The following is an 18,002-nucleotide window of genomic DNA, read 5'->3' as shown; positions in this document are numbered from 1 at the left end:
CTATAGGAAAATAATGCTTCCTCTATTATTTACTGCATTAAATTAACACATTAGATTAGATTCAACTTTATTGTCACTGCACAGTACAAGTACATATACAACGAAATGCAGTTTAGCATCTAACCAGAAGTGCAAAAAAAGGCAGAGTATTGTGCGTAGTGGAATATGAAAATAAATAGGAAGTACAGTTAGAAATATAAGTGGAATATGAACAGTATTAAGAGGTAAGATATGATATAAGAATGATGAATACGCTATGAGCAAGATAAATATAAATATGAATACACTATAGGTGGGATAATACAGTAGTAGAAAAAAAATAACTAGTGCAAATGCTCTATTTGTCAATTAAAATACAACTTTTCAGTTTTTTATTTTAGTCAGACTTAGAGTTTAGTTCTTTATCTTTTTAACTTAACCTCTTCCTCTCTTACTCATCGTTATACTAAGTATTTCTGTACTTATTTACTTTTGAAGGTTTAAGGATAAAGAAGAAACAGTCCAATCGATTCAGATTCAGAAAACTATTGATCCCAAGGAGGACGATTCACTTCCAGCTTACGATCACACAAACATCAAATATGATACGTGTCAACAAACAAACAGGTCGGTGAAGGACGTGAAGATAAAGATTAAAGAGGACAAATAAATAGAAATTAAAAATAGACAATTAGATGATAAACAGACATTAGTTAAGTGCGTTATCAGGTAAGAATCATTTAAAATGAGGCCTGTCTGAGTCTAGTAGCCTGATCGCAGAAGGAATTAAAGATCGGAGTCTCTTTGCTTCTTCCGAGCGTCAGAAGACCTTCGATAAATGAACGATGAAAGAAACTTAAAATCAAACATTGAACATTTTGAAATGATTTATGAGTTGTTACGAAACTCCTGGCGTCTACGTTACATCGTCCGGCCTTCGGGAATCTTTCGTAAAGAGCCAGGTTATCATGACCTCCTCCCCCGTCAACACCACTCTGTGCTGCCCTCTAGTGGATGTTTTGTTTTGTGTGTCTGGGCTGGAGATCGACTTTAATTTGATCGTGTGCAAAAGCAGAATAATTTTTTGTATAACTCGGACACGGAGCCAAACAAAGTTGATCAGCACATGTGGCTGCAGGGGGCGCTGCTGCTCAGTAAAAGTTACACAGTGCTGCTTTAAGTATTTTTAACTCCACGTGATTTTTCTTATAAAACTAGGTTTGTTTTCAAAGCGTTTATTGTCGTACAATGAAATTATGTATCTGCCTTCCACTGTGTATACTGTGTCTACTTAAGAGTATATAGATATAAATATATAAAACTAAATATGTACAATAAAACATCAGTGGAATAGACATACAAGTAAAACACGTGTTTGACGCTGATTCAAACACAAACTTTCATTTTCATAAAAACAGTGAACTTCCTCCTCCAGCCGCTGATTAACTCAACCCACACCACAAGTCCCACAATGCACCGCGCCGCGTGTCGTCATCTACCCTCGACGGCCTCGGTGACGCAGCGTGCTGTCGCCGGGAGAAGTTTGAAAACAGACGCAAAAACTTTTCTTTTCCTTCAACGTTTCGTGTCGTTCCGGTTGTTTCCGGAGGAACCGGGCCGAGCGTCCCCGGAGGCCGAGCAGGGTCGAGGGGAGTCCGGGCAGAGGACGTCGCGCTGCAGGTGAGGGGGGCGAGTCGTTAGCTGGACCCGTCTCATGGGTGACATGAGGCGGGCTGTCAACACGCTGCTGTCCCCGTCCTCCGGGTCTCTGTCCCCGGGGACTCCAGCGGCTCTTAGCCGGACACTGAGTCCCGGCGGCGGCCACAGGAGCGGAGAGAGTCCGAGGGGGAAACACGAGGAGTTAGCTAATGTGTAGCTTAAAGTGTTAGCTTCAACACACACACACACACACACACGCACACACACACATACACAATCACACAGGTACAAACACACAGGCACGCTCACGTATACACACAAACACACAGACATATACACACACTCACTGACACACTCACGTGTACACACATATACACACACACAGACACTCACGTTCACACAGACACACACACATATACACACTCATTCACACACAGAGACACACTCACATATACACACTCGCTGTATCACAAATATTTTCCGCAGCTGAAAGAATATTGCAGTTCTTTGTCACCTCCTGTTTACATGTACACGTGTTGTTGAGCTGTAGAAGTATTTGTACATGAGTGATGAAAGTTTTCTGGCTGTAGAATAATGTTACTCATCTGTGAAAAACAAATTGTATCTGTCAATATATTTTAAACATTTGTTAAAAGCTTTTCCAGTTGTCGAACCATGTTGAACATTCTGATGTGTAACTGTAGAAAATGTTTATTATGTATAGAAAATGATCTACGCTTATAACCATTTTGTTGATATAGAAATAACTTTTACATATGTGAAATTTTTCTTGTAGCTGTAGAATAATTGAGCACATTTGTGAATAAGTTCCAGCTGTTGAAATATTTAATATATGTATTATTATTATTATGATTTGAACTGTGATGATTTAACTCCGCCTCCTTTCTCTCCTCTGTTCCAGGCAGACATGTCTTCCCCAGAAGAAGAACCATCGTCTGCCGTGTCGGCCATCCTGTCGTCCGCCCTGTCCTCCGCCGTGTCGGCCGCCATGGCCGTGGCGATGGCGGTGGAGGCGAAGGCGGAGCTTTCCCAGCTGCTGGACGAGTGGGAGGCGGCTCAGCGAGGCAGCGCAGAGCAGCTGGTGACCAGCCTCACGAAGTCAGCACCGCTTTGTTCATATATCATAACAGATCTAACGTGTTGACGTCACAGACTCTGTTCACGTGTTTCTGGATGTTTAACCTGACGCGTGACTCATCCGTGTTTTCTGCAGAATCTCTGAGCTGATTGAACGAGAGACGTCGGCCTATCACAAAGCAGATCCCGACCCGTTCGATGATCGACATCCAGGTTCACGTCCGGACACGTTTTCAAAACCTTTCTGTTCTTTGTCCTTAAAGTTTAATAACCCCATATTCATGAATTTGATTTGGTAACAGAAAGAAACTGAACTGAAGCCTCTGTTCATGTTTGGTTTTCTCTCTCCTGTGTCACTGCAGGTCGGGCGAACCCAGACGGCATGCTGGGACAGCTCCTGAAGATGCTCTTCATGAACAACAACTTCACTAACGCTGTGAGAACTTTGCTTTCTGCTGCGTGTGTTCATCCCCACGTGGCCGAGGAGTTTAGATTAGATTCAACTTTATTGTCATTGCACAGTCTTGTACAAATAAAACGAAATGCAGTTTAGCATCTAACCAGAAGTGCAAAAAAAAGGCAGTAAAGTGCAGAGTATTGTGCGTATTTAAAGTGGAATGTAAATAAATAGATATGTACAGTAAGAAATATATATGGAATAGTACAGTAGTATAAATGGAATAGTACAGTTTCAGCTCAGTCTGACAGACGGCTCCAAGAACTAAGATGTTCTGTATTCATCAATCAGGGAATTCTTTCCAAGTGAAAAATCACCTGTTCCACTTTATTTAGTAAGACGGGCAGATCTTTTTATCATATCTTTACCAATGAACGAGCAGAATCTGAATTGAACACCTTATGATATAGTGTTCTTACCCATGTAAATAGAGAAAGTTTGAATTTCACTGCAGAAGTGGAGCTTTAATTTCATATTGTGTGTATTTGTCTAGTTGTTGGACACGTACATCATGACGAGCAGGGACGTGAGCCTCAGGACAGCCGCCTGTCGTCTGCTGCTGGACATCATGCCCGGCCTGGAGACCTCCGTGGTGTTCCAGGAGAAGGTCAATAGCTTTAGAATCTGTCGGGACTTAATCATCCCTGTTTTATTGAATTGTGTTTTTGTTACAGCCTCATGTCTGCACTCAGGAGAACGGATATTTGACAGATATATAATTGTCTCCGCTTACAGCAGCATCATAGTTTATTACATGTTTATATGTTCATGACTTGTTGCAGATGCGTCTTACTGTGCATCAGATTAGCTGTGACTGAGTCAGTGTGTGCGTGTGTGTGTGTCTGTGTGTGTCTCTGTGTGTGTGTGACAGGAGGGGCTTGTGGAGACGCTGTTTGGCTTTGCCCGTGAAGCCGAGCGCCCGCTGAGCGTCTACGCCACGGGGCTGCTGGCCCGAGCCATGAGCAACCAGGAGGTGGCCGCCGGCTACAGACCCTCCAACCTGCAGCTGGTGAGTTTCACACATGAGAAAACATCCTGTTGTTCACTCAGCTGGAACATGATCTCTCTGAAGTCTGGATTTACACCAAGTTTAGTTAAGTTGTTTGCTGACTAAATGATCCTGAGAACCTCCTTTCACCTCTAGCATTTTATATTTATATATATGTATATATAACTGCCACCCTAAGTCATCAGAAACTCTTCATCTATCTTATTTTCTCTGAACTTTCAGGTACCGATGATGATTCTGCGTCTGCAAGAGCTGCAAACTCAAGAGGCCGAGAATCACCTGGGTCCCATCAAGACCCTCCAGCATCTTCCTCAGGTCGAAGCCACACAAACCTCAAACATCTCAGCAGACCAGCGAGACAAGACAGAGGGCGAAGACGAGGACAAAGACAGAGGAGACGGAGACGCAGAGAGCAGCAGGCCGGTGTTAAAGGCCGGTTCCAAACCTTTTGCCCAGAAAAATGGTGGAAGCGGCAGCAGCAGCGGTGGTGGAGGAGGTGGAGGAGGATCCAGCTCCACACGGATGCTTCCACACTTTGTGGACCAAGCAAGCAATGACTCCGCCCCCAGGGGGACGCAGGACAGACTGGGAGGAGTCAAGAGACCAGCGGGGAAGGAGAACGGAAGGAACGCCAAACAGAAGCTCAACTCGGAGAGGACCAGCACCAGTAACCAGCCAATCAGCAGCTCCTGGTCTGAGATGAGCTCGATGGTGATTGGATCTGAGTACTGCCTTTCACCGCTGAGCCCGGCCATGGAGCAGAGGCTCATCCTCCAGTACCTGCAGCCGCTCGGAGAATATCAAGAGGTGAGAAGGTTCCTCCGACCCCAGCGCTCAACCAGCTGCTCCTCAGGCTGCAGCCATCCTGCTGGGATCTCAACTGAAAACTGAAACTCTGTCTTCTTCTGTTTTGACTCGTTGGCAAAGCATTTGTTTAAGTGAGAGAAAGAGCTCAGCCACAGAGGAGAAGCAGCATCACTGATAGTTGATCTTTTATCTTACACACACACACACACACACACTATTTGAATGAACCATAGACTCAGTAACCTTTCTTTTCTTCTTCTTCAGTTGCTTGCCCTCTTCATGCAGCAGGACACGCGCATGTTGCTGATGAACTACATCGACCTCAGACAGACCAAGAATGTGCAGCTGACCTACGACGCTCTGCTGGTAAGACTGGCCCTCACGGAACATCAGGGACATCAGGGACATCAGGGACATCAGGAACATCAGGAACATCAGGAACATCAGGAACATCAGGAACATGAGAAACATGAGGAACATCAGGAACATGAGGAACATCAGGAACATGAGGAACATCAGGAACATTAGAAACATCAGGGACATGAGGAACATCAGGGACATCAGGGACATCAGGGACATCAGGGACATCAGGGACATGAGGAACATCAGGGACATCAGGGACATGAGAAACATCAGAGACATCAGGGACATCAGGGACATCAGAGACATCAGGGACATCAGGAACATGACAGTGGACAGAGCAGGAACTTTGTCTGTAGACTTGCTGATAGAACATCTTCCATCACAGACCTTGAATCTGATGGTTTATCTCAACTATCAAATCAACCTTTCATAATTTATTCTTCAGATCAGCTCATTCAAATATAGATGAAAATAAAATAGTATTTTCAGAACACATTTAAAACGACTTCCTCCTCCTTCGCTTGTGGTTTCAACTGATCATCATCAATTCAGGATGAAAAACTCCAAACACTGAATCTCGTCTCCTCCTCCTCTCGTCAGTATCTCGCCTCGTTGCTCCTCCATAAAAAGTTTGTGGCCGAGTTCATTGCTCACGGAGGCGTCCAGAAGCTTCTGCAGATCCCGAGGCCCTCGATGGCAGCCACCGGAGTTTCACTCTGCTTGTACTACCTGGCGTACAACCAAGACGCCATGGAGAGGGTATGATCACACACACACACACACACACACAATTCATCCTGACACACACACACACACACACAATTCATCCTGACACACACACACAATGTATTTCTCTGAACTGAAAACTTGATTAGAGTCAAGTAACAGACTGAGCCTCACCTTCCTGCTCTTTATCTCCACTGTGTGTGTGTTGTTTGTGTTGTGTGTGTGTAGGTGTGTATGCTCCCGGACGGCGTTCTCTCCGACATGGTGGCCTACGCGGTGTGGCTGCTGGAGTCGTCCCACGCTTCCGGCGTCTGCCACGCCACCATGTTCTTCTCCATCTCCTTCTCGTTCAGAGCCATGCTGCAGCTCTTCGACCAGCAGGACGGGCTGCGCAGGCTCGTCAACCTGGTCAGTGCCGAGTCTCATTATCAGGTTATGAGTATGGAATCATACTGTTCCTCTTTTGTTTGAAAACTAGAGATTTAGAGGCGTCTGGTTCTCCCCCTGCAGGTCAGCACTCTGGAGATTCTCAACAGAGGGAGTGAGGTGTCCATCCTGAGCGATGACCAGGTGTTCTCCAGCCGGCAGACGGCCAAACACACCTGCATGGCCGTCCGCAGGTACAGAGACACATGATCAGCTGAACATATGTTATTTATGTTATGTATTTAAATGCACTGTTTCAGTTAATATTTTCATTTCCAAGTTAATTTCACTTCTCTTGGTTTTTAATCTCCTTCGTGTTGGTGCTATGAAACTTTTTTGTCAAAGCTCTGACTCGTACAAACCTCTTCTTTGTCCCAGCAGCTGCTTAGTACAGGTCCAGAAAATCATTGATCATATTATTGATTATTGATTTCTCCTCTGACTCTTTTAAGGTACTTTGAGGCTCACCTGGCCGTGAAGGCCGAGCAGGTGAAGCAGGCGCTGCACACGTCAGACAAAGGCACCATCGTTCCCCAGCAGCAGTTTTACAAGGTACCACGTGGAATCATAATCCTGTTTGTAGAGGAACTCATCAAATAATGGATTTCATCATTTTTATTAAAAGAAATCTGTTAAATAGATTTTTTCCAGCATGACAGACAATCGTACAAGAGTTACTCATCTAACATCTTGTTTCCTGTAGCAGAGATAAACAGAAAGAAGCTTTATTTTCAGGAGACCATCAAATAGTCCTGTTACACATGTTGTGTAGTAGCAGGAGATTGTTGGGGTCAGACTCGTTCACAACAAGGAGAACGTGTAGAGAACGTGTGGGGAACATGTGGGGAACCTGTAGGGAAGGTTCTCACACAGCCCCTGTGAAAAATTGAGGAAACAGTCTTGACCTCATGATGTTTGAAAGCAGCTAAATAAGTTGTGAAGAAGTGTAAAAACCAGTTTAACTTAGAAGTTCCCAGTTTAATCACCAACGCTACTTTCTGTACATTTGTCTTTTTGAAGAAATTAAGAAGAATAAAAACTACAGTTAGTATCTTCCGTCATAAGAACCCAACGTCTACATTTGTGTTCATCTGTTTCCAGGCGTACACGTACACCAGAGAGCAGGTCATTGAGATGATGGAGTTCCTCATCGAGTGTGGACCTCCACAGCTCCACTGGGAACCAGTTGAGCTCTTCTACAAGTTGTCCTGTGTTCCTTTGATGCTGCAGCTCATCTCTACAGCCTGTGACTGGAGGACTTACTACGGCAGGTAAAGCTGCTCCACGGTTCCTCTTCCTCCAGGTGACTGGTCGGGTTGCACCGATCGATCGGCCCCTGACCGGAATCACACGATTTTCAGCCTGATCACTTTTATCTATAGATATATAATATGTAAAAAGTGAGATGTGAGAGAATTTTCCATTGAAGAAAAGTTGGGAAAATGTTTGTGTTTGATGTAAATTATAGTTCTTAGAAGCAAAATCTGCAAAATCGGAATCACCCAAGAAATTTGCGATCGCTTCATCTTTATTCGATTTATGACTTGAACGAGGAGCTTCATCCATTTCTCTCTCTCTCTCTCTCGCTCTCCCTCTCTCTCTCTCTCTCTCTCTCTCTCTCTCTCTCTCTCTCTCTCTCTCTCCCTCTGTCTCTGTCTCTCTCTCTCTCTCTCTCTCCAGGAGTGACACTGTGCGTTATGTCTTGGACATCCTGGCCATCCTGACCGTGGTTCCTAAAGTCCAGCTGGTGCTGGCTGACACTGTCAAAGTTCTGGATGAAACCAGGTCACTGGTTTCCACTGTGGGTCAGTAAAACGCTTCTGGTTTTTCTCTGCCAGTGTCTTGTCTGCAGCTGATTGGTCGCTCAGCTCATTTGTCCTGGATGTGTCTCGGCTGCAGGTATGAGCATCATCCTGGGCGTCGCTGAGGGAGAGGTGTTCGTCAACGATGCTGAAATCCAGAAGTCTGCGCTGCAGGTGAGAGAATGAGATGAAGGACAAGTTCAGTCATATATTTACCTCCAGAAACTCATTTGATTTTTGATCCAGGAGTTAGTTTTTTCACTTTCTTGAACATGTGTGATGAACGTTTAGAGGACTTGTACTAATGAATGACTAGACTCTAGCAGTGAGGAAAGAAGAAGAGTAACATTAGCCACAGTCAGACAGTGTGAGGCTGTTCCAAGTTTTGACTTCATGTTTCAAACTGACTGAAAACATCAGTTTCTGATAATCCTAGAATGTGACCTGAGTTTATCTGAAGCAAATCAGACGCGTCAAGTGTCTTCTTCTTAACTTAAAGACTTTTAATTTGAAAACACAAACTTTTCATTTCCTGTCCATGGACCCTCCCAGCGTCATGGTGTATTATCACACACACACACACACACACACACACACACACACCATCACATGCTTCTCTGACCCGCTCTAACAAACTTCAGTGTAAACTCAGTCCTGGCGACCTGACCCCCCCCCCCCTAACCCACAGTCTCTGACCTCCAGGTCATAATAAACTGTGTGTGCGCTCCGGACCAGAGCCTGAACACGGGGGGGGCCTTCGCTGTCACCCCCCTCCGGCCCTCCCTCCACCCCCAGCAGCCTCCCACCCCCTTCAACAAGGTGCTGGCCCACATGTGGCAGGTGGTGCAGAACAACAACGGGATAAAGGTAAGAACTAATTCATTAAGTGTAACTGTTACTGATCAGCAGCGCCCCCTGCTGCCACATGTGCTGATTATTCTTGTGGGGCGTGGTGTATCAATGTGTTCAGCTCAGACTGTGTCGTCCCTCTGGACTCAAACACTACTGCATATTACACACATAGTATTTGTAGGATTCTTGTGGGCGTAGTGTATCAATGTGTTCAGCTCAGATTGTATGATTCTTGTGGACTTAGTCACTTCCTGCATCTCGGCCCATCCCATAGCTCCGCCCCTCTTGTGGTTCCCAGGTTCTCCTCTCTCTCCTGTCGGTGAAGATGCCGATCACAGACGCAGACCTGATCCGCTCTCTGGCCTGTAAGGCTCTGGTCGGTCTCTCCCGCTGCTCAGCGATCAGACAGATCATCAGCAAACTGCCGCTGTTCACCAGCGGACACATTCAACAGGTACCACGTCCAATCAGAACGCTCGGAAAGAAGCTTTAGATTCCTCCTCCTCATTTCCTCCTTTCCCCGACTACTCTGCGTATGTGAATAGAGAATACATCTTCCATAGGAGCATCGTTATATGTATTTTAAAGTATCTACTAAAATGTTGAATATTTTCACAGCCTCATGTGATGTGTGTGACCTCTTGACCCCTGCAGCTGATGAAGGATCCGGTTCTGCAGGACAAACGCAGCGAGCACGTCCGGTTCTGCCGCTACGCCGCCGAGATGACGGAGCGGGTGTCGGGGAAGCCGCTGCTCATGGGCACCGACGTGTCGCTGGCTCGTCTGCAGAGAGCCAACGTGGTCGCCCAGTCGCGGATCACCTTCCCTGAGAAGGAACTCCTCATGCTGGTCAGGAACCACCTGGTGGCCAAAGGGCTCCATGACACGGCCGGCCTCCTCGTGAAGGAAGCTAATTTAGGATCCTTGTGTCCCTCCTCCTGCGTCTCCCCCCCCCCCTCCTCACTGGTTCCCAGGACTTGTCGGCTGACTGGTGGGATCGCGGCCCGCGCTGCCAGCCACGTCGGATACTCCCCCGTGTCCTCGGTGGTCACCTCCACCTCTCCTCCTCTCTCCCGCACCCTGACCACGCCTCACCCCTCATGCTCCTCCTCCTCGTCCACCCCCGCCCTCCCTACTCCTCTGCCTCCTCATTCCCAGGGACAGGGTTCACATCCAGTTGGACGGATTCTGTTCACACGGGAACGCCAGGTGGCGAGCTGCAACTCGGGGAAGAAGCTTCGTGCTCTGAAGCAGAAGTCCGACCACGGAGCTTTCATCCAGGTCAGTGACGGTTCAGGATATTAACAGGTTAGAGTCCAAAGGGAGCGAGTTCCTTCCTCATCTCTCGACCTTATGTTCGAGTGGTTTGGGAATTTCAGACTTCATGGATCTTCATGAATACAAATATATTTAGGGGTCTGATAAGTCCCCGTAAATATCTCTTTATAATGTTATTTATTTTGATGTTGAGGTTTGGACTGTTTGATGTTGAACTTGTCTGCACAACAGATGAACCATCATAAAGATACTAATTAAAAAATGTCTTCACAGTTCAACTAGATATATATTTACTGTTGGAGTCATGATGAGAGGAAGGTCCCACGTTTGAAAAAACTGATCCATAGATTCAGGTTCATTTTCAATCCTATGTTTTTATTTCTCTTGCTCAGACTCCGGCCATGAAGAAGAAGCAGCTGGAGCGCCACGTCCCTTCCCCCCCGACCCTGGACGGCATCATCACAGAATACCTGAGAGAACAACACGCCCGCTGCCCCAACCCCGTCACCACCTGCCCCCCCTTTTCCCTGTTCACCCCCCACAGATGCCCCGAGCCCAAGCAGAGGCGACAGGCTCCGCCCAACTTCACCGTGCGCCTGGGCAGCCGGGTGCTGTACCCCAAGTACGGAGGAGTGGACCGGGGCTGTCTGGACCGACACCTGATATTCAGCAGGTAACGAACTCGCCTCTTCAGTAAACACCTCCGCTCCCTCACCGTGTCTCTGTAACATTCAGGACTTTCCTTTCTCCTGGATTCAGGTTCCGCCCGATGTCCGTCTTCCACGAGGGCGACGGGGACGAGAGCGGTTTCACCTGCTGTGCCTTCTCCGCCCGAGAGCGTTTCCTGATGCTGGGAACCTGCTCCGGTAAACTCAAGTTCTACAACGTGTTCTCCGGAGAGGAGGAGGCGAACTACACCTGCCACACCTCGGCCATCACGCACCTCGAACCCTCCAGGGTACGTTCCAGAACCACAGCGGCCATTGTGGATCAGCTGTTCACAAACTAAGGGGTAGAGACCTCCTGAGGGGGGGTAGGACATCGAGAGGGACGTCGTGAGATGGGTTAAACTATTAGAAATGGCATATTTTTATTATTCACTAATGATCAAACAAAAGTGGGTAAATACAGAAGTTCAAATGTTTGAATTTCTTTGCCCTCTGAGGTGATTGTGACAGATCAGCAACAGCATCAGTTGCAGCAGGTGAATTTACAGCATCACAGAAAACGTGTGAGATCTGCACAGAGGCAGCAGCCAAGAAATGAAATGTGTAGATCACATGATCTTTTGTGTTGTGATCCATAATGGTCATAATCTCACATGCTCATATTACTGGGAATATACTGGAGGGACTAATGCTGCACTGGTTTTGCTGGGGCATACAACCACAGGACAGTGGTTCAGGTCGTCTTTGCTCTTCAGTGAAAGTTTTTTGAGATTATATCATTTGAATTTCTAAAATATAACGTGTGGATATTTGTTGTTTGTTTGTCAGGATGGAAAGCTGCTGCTCACCTCGGCCTCTTGGAGCGTCCCCCTGTCCGCGCTCTGGAGTGTGGATGGTGTCTTTAGCATGAAGTAAGACACACACACACACACACACACACACACACACACACACACACACACACACTCTGTTAATCTTTGTCTCTTTATGAACTGTGATGTGTTTACGTTGCTGAGATGTTTTGTTTCTTTTCTCAGGAACTCTTTTGTAGACGACCACTACGTTGAGTTCAGTAAACTCTCTCAGGACCGAGTCATCGGCACCAAAGACCAAGTCGCACACGTACGTCACAAAGACTCACAACCACTGAACGTCTCCAGTGACATCATTCATGCTGGACACAGTTATATTCCTAACTGTTATATTTCTGCAGATCTACGACATCCAGACGGGTCAGAAGACGTTGACCCTGAACGACCCCGGCCTGGCCAATAACTACAAGAGGAACTGTGCCACCTTCAACCCGACCGACGACCTGGTATTGAACGACGGGGTGCTGTGGGACGTCCGAGCCTCACGGGCCGTCCACAAGTTCGACAAGTTCAACATGAACATCAGCGGCGTGTTCCATCCCAACAGCCTGGAGGTCATCATCAACACGGAGATCGTATCCTGCTAAATATGAATCATTCAATATTAATAATGTTTGAATAATCAGGCGACCAGCGCTTTGCATCAGCTGTAGTGTCTCACGCTGGCGTGCAGTTCTCAGCCTTGACAGCAGGTGTCAGTGGGACCTGAAGACCTTCCACCTCCTGCACACTGTCCCCGCCCTCGACCAGTGCAGACTGGTCTTCAACAGCAACGCCACCATCATGTACGGAGGTAAAGGAAACCGGGCAACAAGTTTTTAACAGTTTGTAACAGTGACCTCTATATGTGTGTGGAAAACCAGTGTGTAGAAATATATTTACACAAACTGCGAAGTCAAACTACAGCAGAGCAGTGATTCTAGTTATTTATTCCGAACTGGTTTAAGTTGGTTCCAGTTTGTCTGTGTTCGTCTTTAACGTCACGCTGAGTCGTCAGGTTTATTAAGTGTGTAATTAATTGTACCGGTTGTGTGTTTTTTTTTTTTTGTTCTCTACACACGTGCAGCAATGCTCCAAGCCGATGATGAGGATGATGCGATGGATCAGCAGATGAAGAGTCCCTTCGGTTCCTCCTTCAGAACCTTTGATGCCACAGACTACAAACCCATTGGTAGGCTGCTCCCCTGCTCATTGGACAGTTCTACACCTCTGATACTTCTATCTGATATTCTCTTTTTATTAATAAGACGCACAAATGTGTTGCTCTGTAAAATGTCAAACACACAATCTTGATGGTTTCTGAACAAGAAGAATTTGATCATAACATTTCACCTTCAAACTTCAATTCATAACTGTTGTTGTTGTTGTTTTTCTTTCAGCCACAGTGGACGTGAAGAGGAACATCTTCGACCTGTGCACCGACAACAAGGACTGCTACCTGGCTGTGATTGAGGTACGCTCATAAATACAGATTATAAGAAATAACATCTGTCACATGGAACTAAACTGACTCTTGAATATCTGAACAGAATAAGAAGCCTTGAAGATATGACCACGTTAATGTTTTGCATCGCCTCAAGATTTATGACCTTCTCACCGTATCAATAAAGCTGATTGGAATTTGTTTTGATCAGAGGAAGAAAAACTCACAAATAAATCTATAAAATCCATTAAAGCACAAAACCTCAATCGTGTTAGAATGAATACAACCTCAACAATATTTCTATACAAAAGATATTTCTGTAGTCAAAGGTAAATATTATATATACATGTAATGTTCTGATCTGCAAGTTAATTTCCACCGATGTTTGGATCCATGACTTTTTATCTGATATAAAATGTTATGATAAGACACAAGCACCTGGTGGACGATAGAGAATCAGATTGTTTTTCTTTTTAATAATTTCACACATCTTCTGTTTTCATTAAAAAATCAGTTTATCTGTTAATGTAGTTTTTTATTAACTGGTCTGAAAAGAGAATAAAAATCAAGATGTGGAGATGTTCCATCACATTAACACCAGAGAGAAGCTCTGAGAGAGAAGTCTCCAGTAGAAAACCTGAAGCCCCAGATTGAGGGACAGTGTTTGTCCTCTGTGACTTGTCTCTGTGACTTGTCTCTGTGACTTGTCTCTGTAGAACCAGGACACGGTGAGTCTGGACACGGTGTGTCGTCTCTACGAGGTGGGACGACAGAAGCTGGCGGAGGAGGGAGACGACGACGACCAGGTGAGAACCACGGAATCGAACTTCAAACCGTTTTCCAGACGTCGATCTGATGATGAGGTTTGAGTTTGACTTGTTCTCCTCCAGGACGAGGACGACCAGGACGGGGACGACTCGTCAGACACAGACGACGATGATGACGACGACGACATGGACACCGACCCGCTCATAGAGGAACTGACCAATAGAGAGAGTCGGGAGAACGGGGACGGGGCCGACTCGCCCACTGATGAAGAGGTAGATGAGGACTCTGGTTGTTTTCTGTCTCTTCCTCACATGAACATCACGTCACCTCTGAAACCCAGCGAGGGAACTTCTGTAAACTGAATCCAAAGACTCTGATTAGAAGTTAAAGGGTCAAAGGTCACTCATTGCCCGGAGCCCAGCAGAAGGAATCCCCATGTGTGGCAGCAGGGGGCGCTGTCGCTCAGTGAAATGAGATGTTTGAGCTCTTATGTCACAACCAGTCCTCGGTTCAGGTGATCCTGGATCAGTCTCGGTTGTTTTCTGTTCCCCAGTTGAGTATCTCCGTCTCCTCTCCACAGATCGCAGATCTTCTTGGAGGAAACAGCGACGATGACGACAACGAGGACTCGGAGGACGAGGACGACTCGGACAGAAGTGAGGACCGGTCCTTCGACCCCGACTGTGAGTAAATCTAAATCCTCTGTTTTTATATATGAAGACCACTGAAACTCTCTCTTACTCTTTGCCATTAACCCACATTCACACAATGCGACACTTCGACCTGCACATGGGGGGGGGATGGGTTTGAACCGTCAACCTTCTGGTTAGAGATTGATTTCACTTTAGTTCAGCTTTTAAATTCAAGATGAAATCACTGTTGTGGCAGCTGAGATCACAGACTGTAAATAAAGATGGACGACACCACGACTAATCAAAAGAGAAGTCAGACTGATTTGAGCGCCCCCTGGTGGCTGGCTGCGGTAGCTATAATAAACCCCACCTCCTCCATGTTAGGAGACACTTCCACGGCTCCACAACTACTGCACAGACTCTGACTCTGATGTCATCAGCACAAGATGGAAGTTTTAATGTTCAGAGGTTTGTTGTGGTTTTGGAAAAGTTGCGCAGACAAAACCAGACGTCACTTCAGAGTGTGAGACATCGTGAGCTGCATCGTTCACGACTTTCACAGAGGAAACAATTAAATGAGAAAATAATCAGCAGTTGTTCCTTCAAATCAGATTAAAAATTGATTTAAAAGCTAATTCAGTTTCCACATTGTCTCGTGTTGACATAGATTAAAATCCTTCATGCAGTTTTTGATTTCATCGTCAGAAATTAGATTTGTGTGTTTGTGTGTGTGTGTGTGTGTTCTCGCTGCAGTGGACGGAGAACAATCCGATGACGAGGACCTTGACCTCCTGCAGTCGCTCCATGACCGATGGTTCTCCTGACCGATGGTTCTCCTGACCGATGGTTCTCCTGACCGATGGTTCTCCTGACCGATGGTTCTCCTGACCCGGGAGAAGACGCTCGGCCGCAGACTCCTCGATCCTCGACGAGAACTTTTTTCTTTTTCACACCACCGTTTCTCATGTAACCAGGCAAGTGGACTGTGGACACACTGGTCGTCTCTATTCAAACTGCAGAGAGACGACGGGGACGGTCCCGGGGCTCAGATCAGTTCACTGACTTGACCTTTGACCTGGATTCTGCGCTTCCTCTCTCAGTGTTTGTACGAATTTTGAATAAGAACAAAAGTATTTATGATGTTTTACCTGAGTCTCTGCTGGAGGAAACATTTAATGCTGCAGAATAAATAATTTAATTTAATTGTTTTTTTTCACTGTTGCATTTATTGACAGAGAACTGGATGAAGAAATGAATCTTCAAGGTTTTGGTTAGATTTAAATCTCCACTGACGTCGTGCAGCGGTTGTTTTTCTTCTCGTGCTGGAGGTCGAGTCACTTTCAGGTGAAATCTTTCACGCTGTCGGAACAAAGAAAATCCTCCAGGTTCCTTTCACTCAATAAAATCCTGTAAATCCAGTAAATAAAGAAAATACACTTTATTGAAGAAGTAAAACTCTCACCCACCTTTCTCTCCAAAGTTTTTTGTTCACAAGGAGATGTGTGCTTATGTGAATTTCCCTGATGTGTTGATAAATAAAGTTTTATCTAATCTAATGTTGTTCAGTCAAAGTCAAATACTTTATTACTCAATTCAATTCAATTTGCTTTCTGTACAGGGGTTGAAAACTTTAAAAAAAATTCTGTTTGGGACTTTAAAATGACTCAAAATGCTTAAATAAATTAAAATGCATTTTTGTAAAGATGTTAAAAAACATTCTAAGTAAATTTTTCTGACATTATTTCATGATCAGCTGCCACAACGTTTCATAAAACTTAAAATCAATACTTGACCTTTCCTCTTTATCACAATGTGCTTTGATTTATGGAAAATTTTAATTTAAAGTGTCTCTGATCTGATCTTGGTTGTTTGGTGTGTTGTTCCCCCAGTTGGTCACAAGAGGTCAGTGTTACACTGGTGAGGAACTGTGAACATGGTTCTGCACAGGTCTTGATTCCTCCCTGTGGCACCACTCACCTGAATATAAAGATAATAATAATATATAAAAAGAGTTGAAGAACTTTAATGGCTGCAACTTTTCATAATGATGGATTCACGTGGTTTTCCGTGTGTTCTTGAGATTCGTGTTCAGGCTCATTTAGCTGCTGCAGAATCGATCATGGTTCTGGTGAAGCAGCTTCTGACTCTGATCCACTGGAGCACTGAGGACCTGCTGGAGGTGTGGAAATCATACATGTGACTTTAAAACACATCTCTTTAACCTGGCTTTGGATAATAGACATTATTTTATTACATCCAAGTTGTAGATTTGACTCAACGTAGCCCTAGTTTATCATATAGCTGCAGAATTGCTTGACATATTTAATATATTAATATACATTGAAACCTCTTCCAACTTTCAAGGTTATGCCATATTGGAAACGAAGACAAATAGACATATGAATGTAAATGTATACAAATGTAATTAATATTTTCTCCAGAACAACATAACAAATTTAGGAAGATAGATAGATAGAGAGAGAGAGAGAGAGAGTGATAGAAGATATAAATAATGGTCATTATAATAATCATAATCATCATAGTAATAATGTTCTAGTCAGATCAAAACATTAGCTCAAGCTGAGCAGTACAATACTGCCACCTTGTGGACAGTGGGAACTTAAGGAGCAATCAATCTATGAATTCTCAAATTTGAAAAAATGATAAAAAAAAAAACTATACGTATATAGTTTTTTTTTAATCATTTTTAATGTTCAAGGAACAGTACAACTGGTATATATATCCTTATATAACTGTATATATCCTTAAATACCAGTTCCACAAAAAAGCCGTTATGGCGGAGCGTTATGGAAAACACAACCGGAAGTCGCCAATCTTTGACGTTAACCGTTTGATCACGTTCGATCAGATCAACTTTAAATGACGTCATCTCAACAACATGGAGTTTCAAATTAGGTGGCGTTTTATTACACGTCATCAAAATGTTGTCTCAGATGTGTGATGTCACAGTGTGGGGGGGGGGGATCATATATTCCTCTGATGTCTTCAACTACTTTGATCTTTTATAATAACCCGACTTCATGAGGATCACCATGGTAACCTTATGATCCAGCAGAGATCAGGACAGTGGGTCCAGCACAACAACACACACTCACTCACACACACACTCACACGCACACAATCACACACACACACACTCTGCAGCAGTGTGCTGCTCGGGTT

The 18,002-nt window shown here is 45.0% G+C and overlaps 1 protein-coding gene across 1 annotated transcript; it reads left to right on the top strand.

Moving 5' to 3' along the window:
- Positions 1 to 2,563: 2,563 nt before the first annotated feature.
- LOC128455423 (DDB1- and CUL4-associated factor 1) lies at positions 2,564 to 16,375 on the top strand. Its single transcript, XM_053439062.1, has 29 exons — positions 2,564 to 2,757; positions 2,873 to 2,949; positions 3,099 to 3,172; positions 3,687 to 3,800; positions 4,065 to 4,202; positions 4,425 to 5,009; positions 5,274 to 5,375; positions 5,973 to 6,131; positions 6,327 to 6,506; positions 6,609 to 6,718; positions 6,977 to 7,076; positions 7,626 to 7,795; positions 8,205 to 8,329; positions 8,424 to 8,500; positions 9,029 to 9,193; positions 9,477 to 9,632; positions 9,833 to 10,459; positions 10,849 to 11,129; positions 11,216 to 11,414; positions 11,953 to 12,035; positions 12,162 to 12,246; positions 12,338 to 12,571; positions 12,696 to 12,789; positions 13,063 to 13,167; positions 13,376 to 13,449; positions 14,136 to 14,225; positions 14,310 to 14,459; positions 14,768 to 14,870; positions 15,573 to 16,375. The coding sequence occupies exons 1-29, from the start codon at positions 2,567 to 2,569 to the stop codon at positions 15,641 to 15,643; spliced, it is 4,719 nt and encodes a 1,572-aa protein (XP_053295037.1). The 5' UTR covers positions 2,564 to 2,566; the 3' UTR covers positions 15,644 to 16,375.
- Positions 16,376 to 18,002: the final 1,627 nt, after the last annotated feature.

This window comes from Pleuronectes platessa, chromosome 2, assembly GCF_947347685.1.
Source record: "Pleuronectes platessa chromosome 2, fPlePla1.1, whole genome shotgun sequence".
Lineage (NCBI taxonomy): Eukaryota > Metazoa > Chordata > Actinopteri > Pleuronectiformes > Pleuronectidae > Pleuronectes > Pleuronectes platessa.
This window is presented reverse-complemented; position numbering and strand designations above follow the sequence as displayed.

What these genes read in the sequence shown, in the direction of transcription:
- LOC128455423 (XM_053439062.1), top strand. Translation starts at nt 2,567, where the DNA reads ATGTCTTCCCCAGAAGAAGAACCATCGTCTGCCGTGTCGGCCATCCTG. An exon ending in ACCTGCATGGCCGTCCGCAG is followed by an intron (nt 6,719 to 6,976) that starts GTACAGAGACAC and finishes GACTCTTTTAAG; the next exon opens with GTACTTTGAGGCTCACCTGG. An exon ending in GATGGTGTCTTTAGCATGAA is followed by an intron (nt 12,036 to 12,161) that starts GTAAGACACACA and finishes TTCTTTTCTCAG; the next exon opens with GAACTCTTTTGTAGACGACC.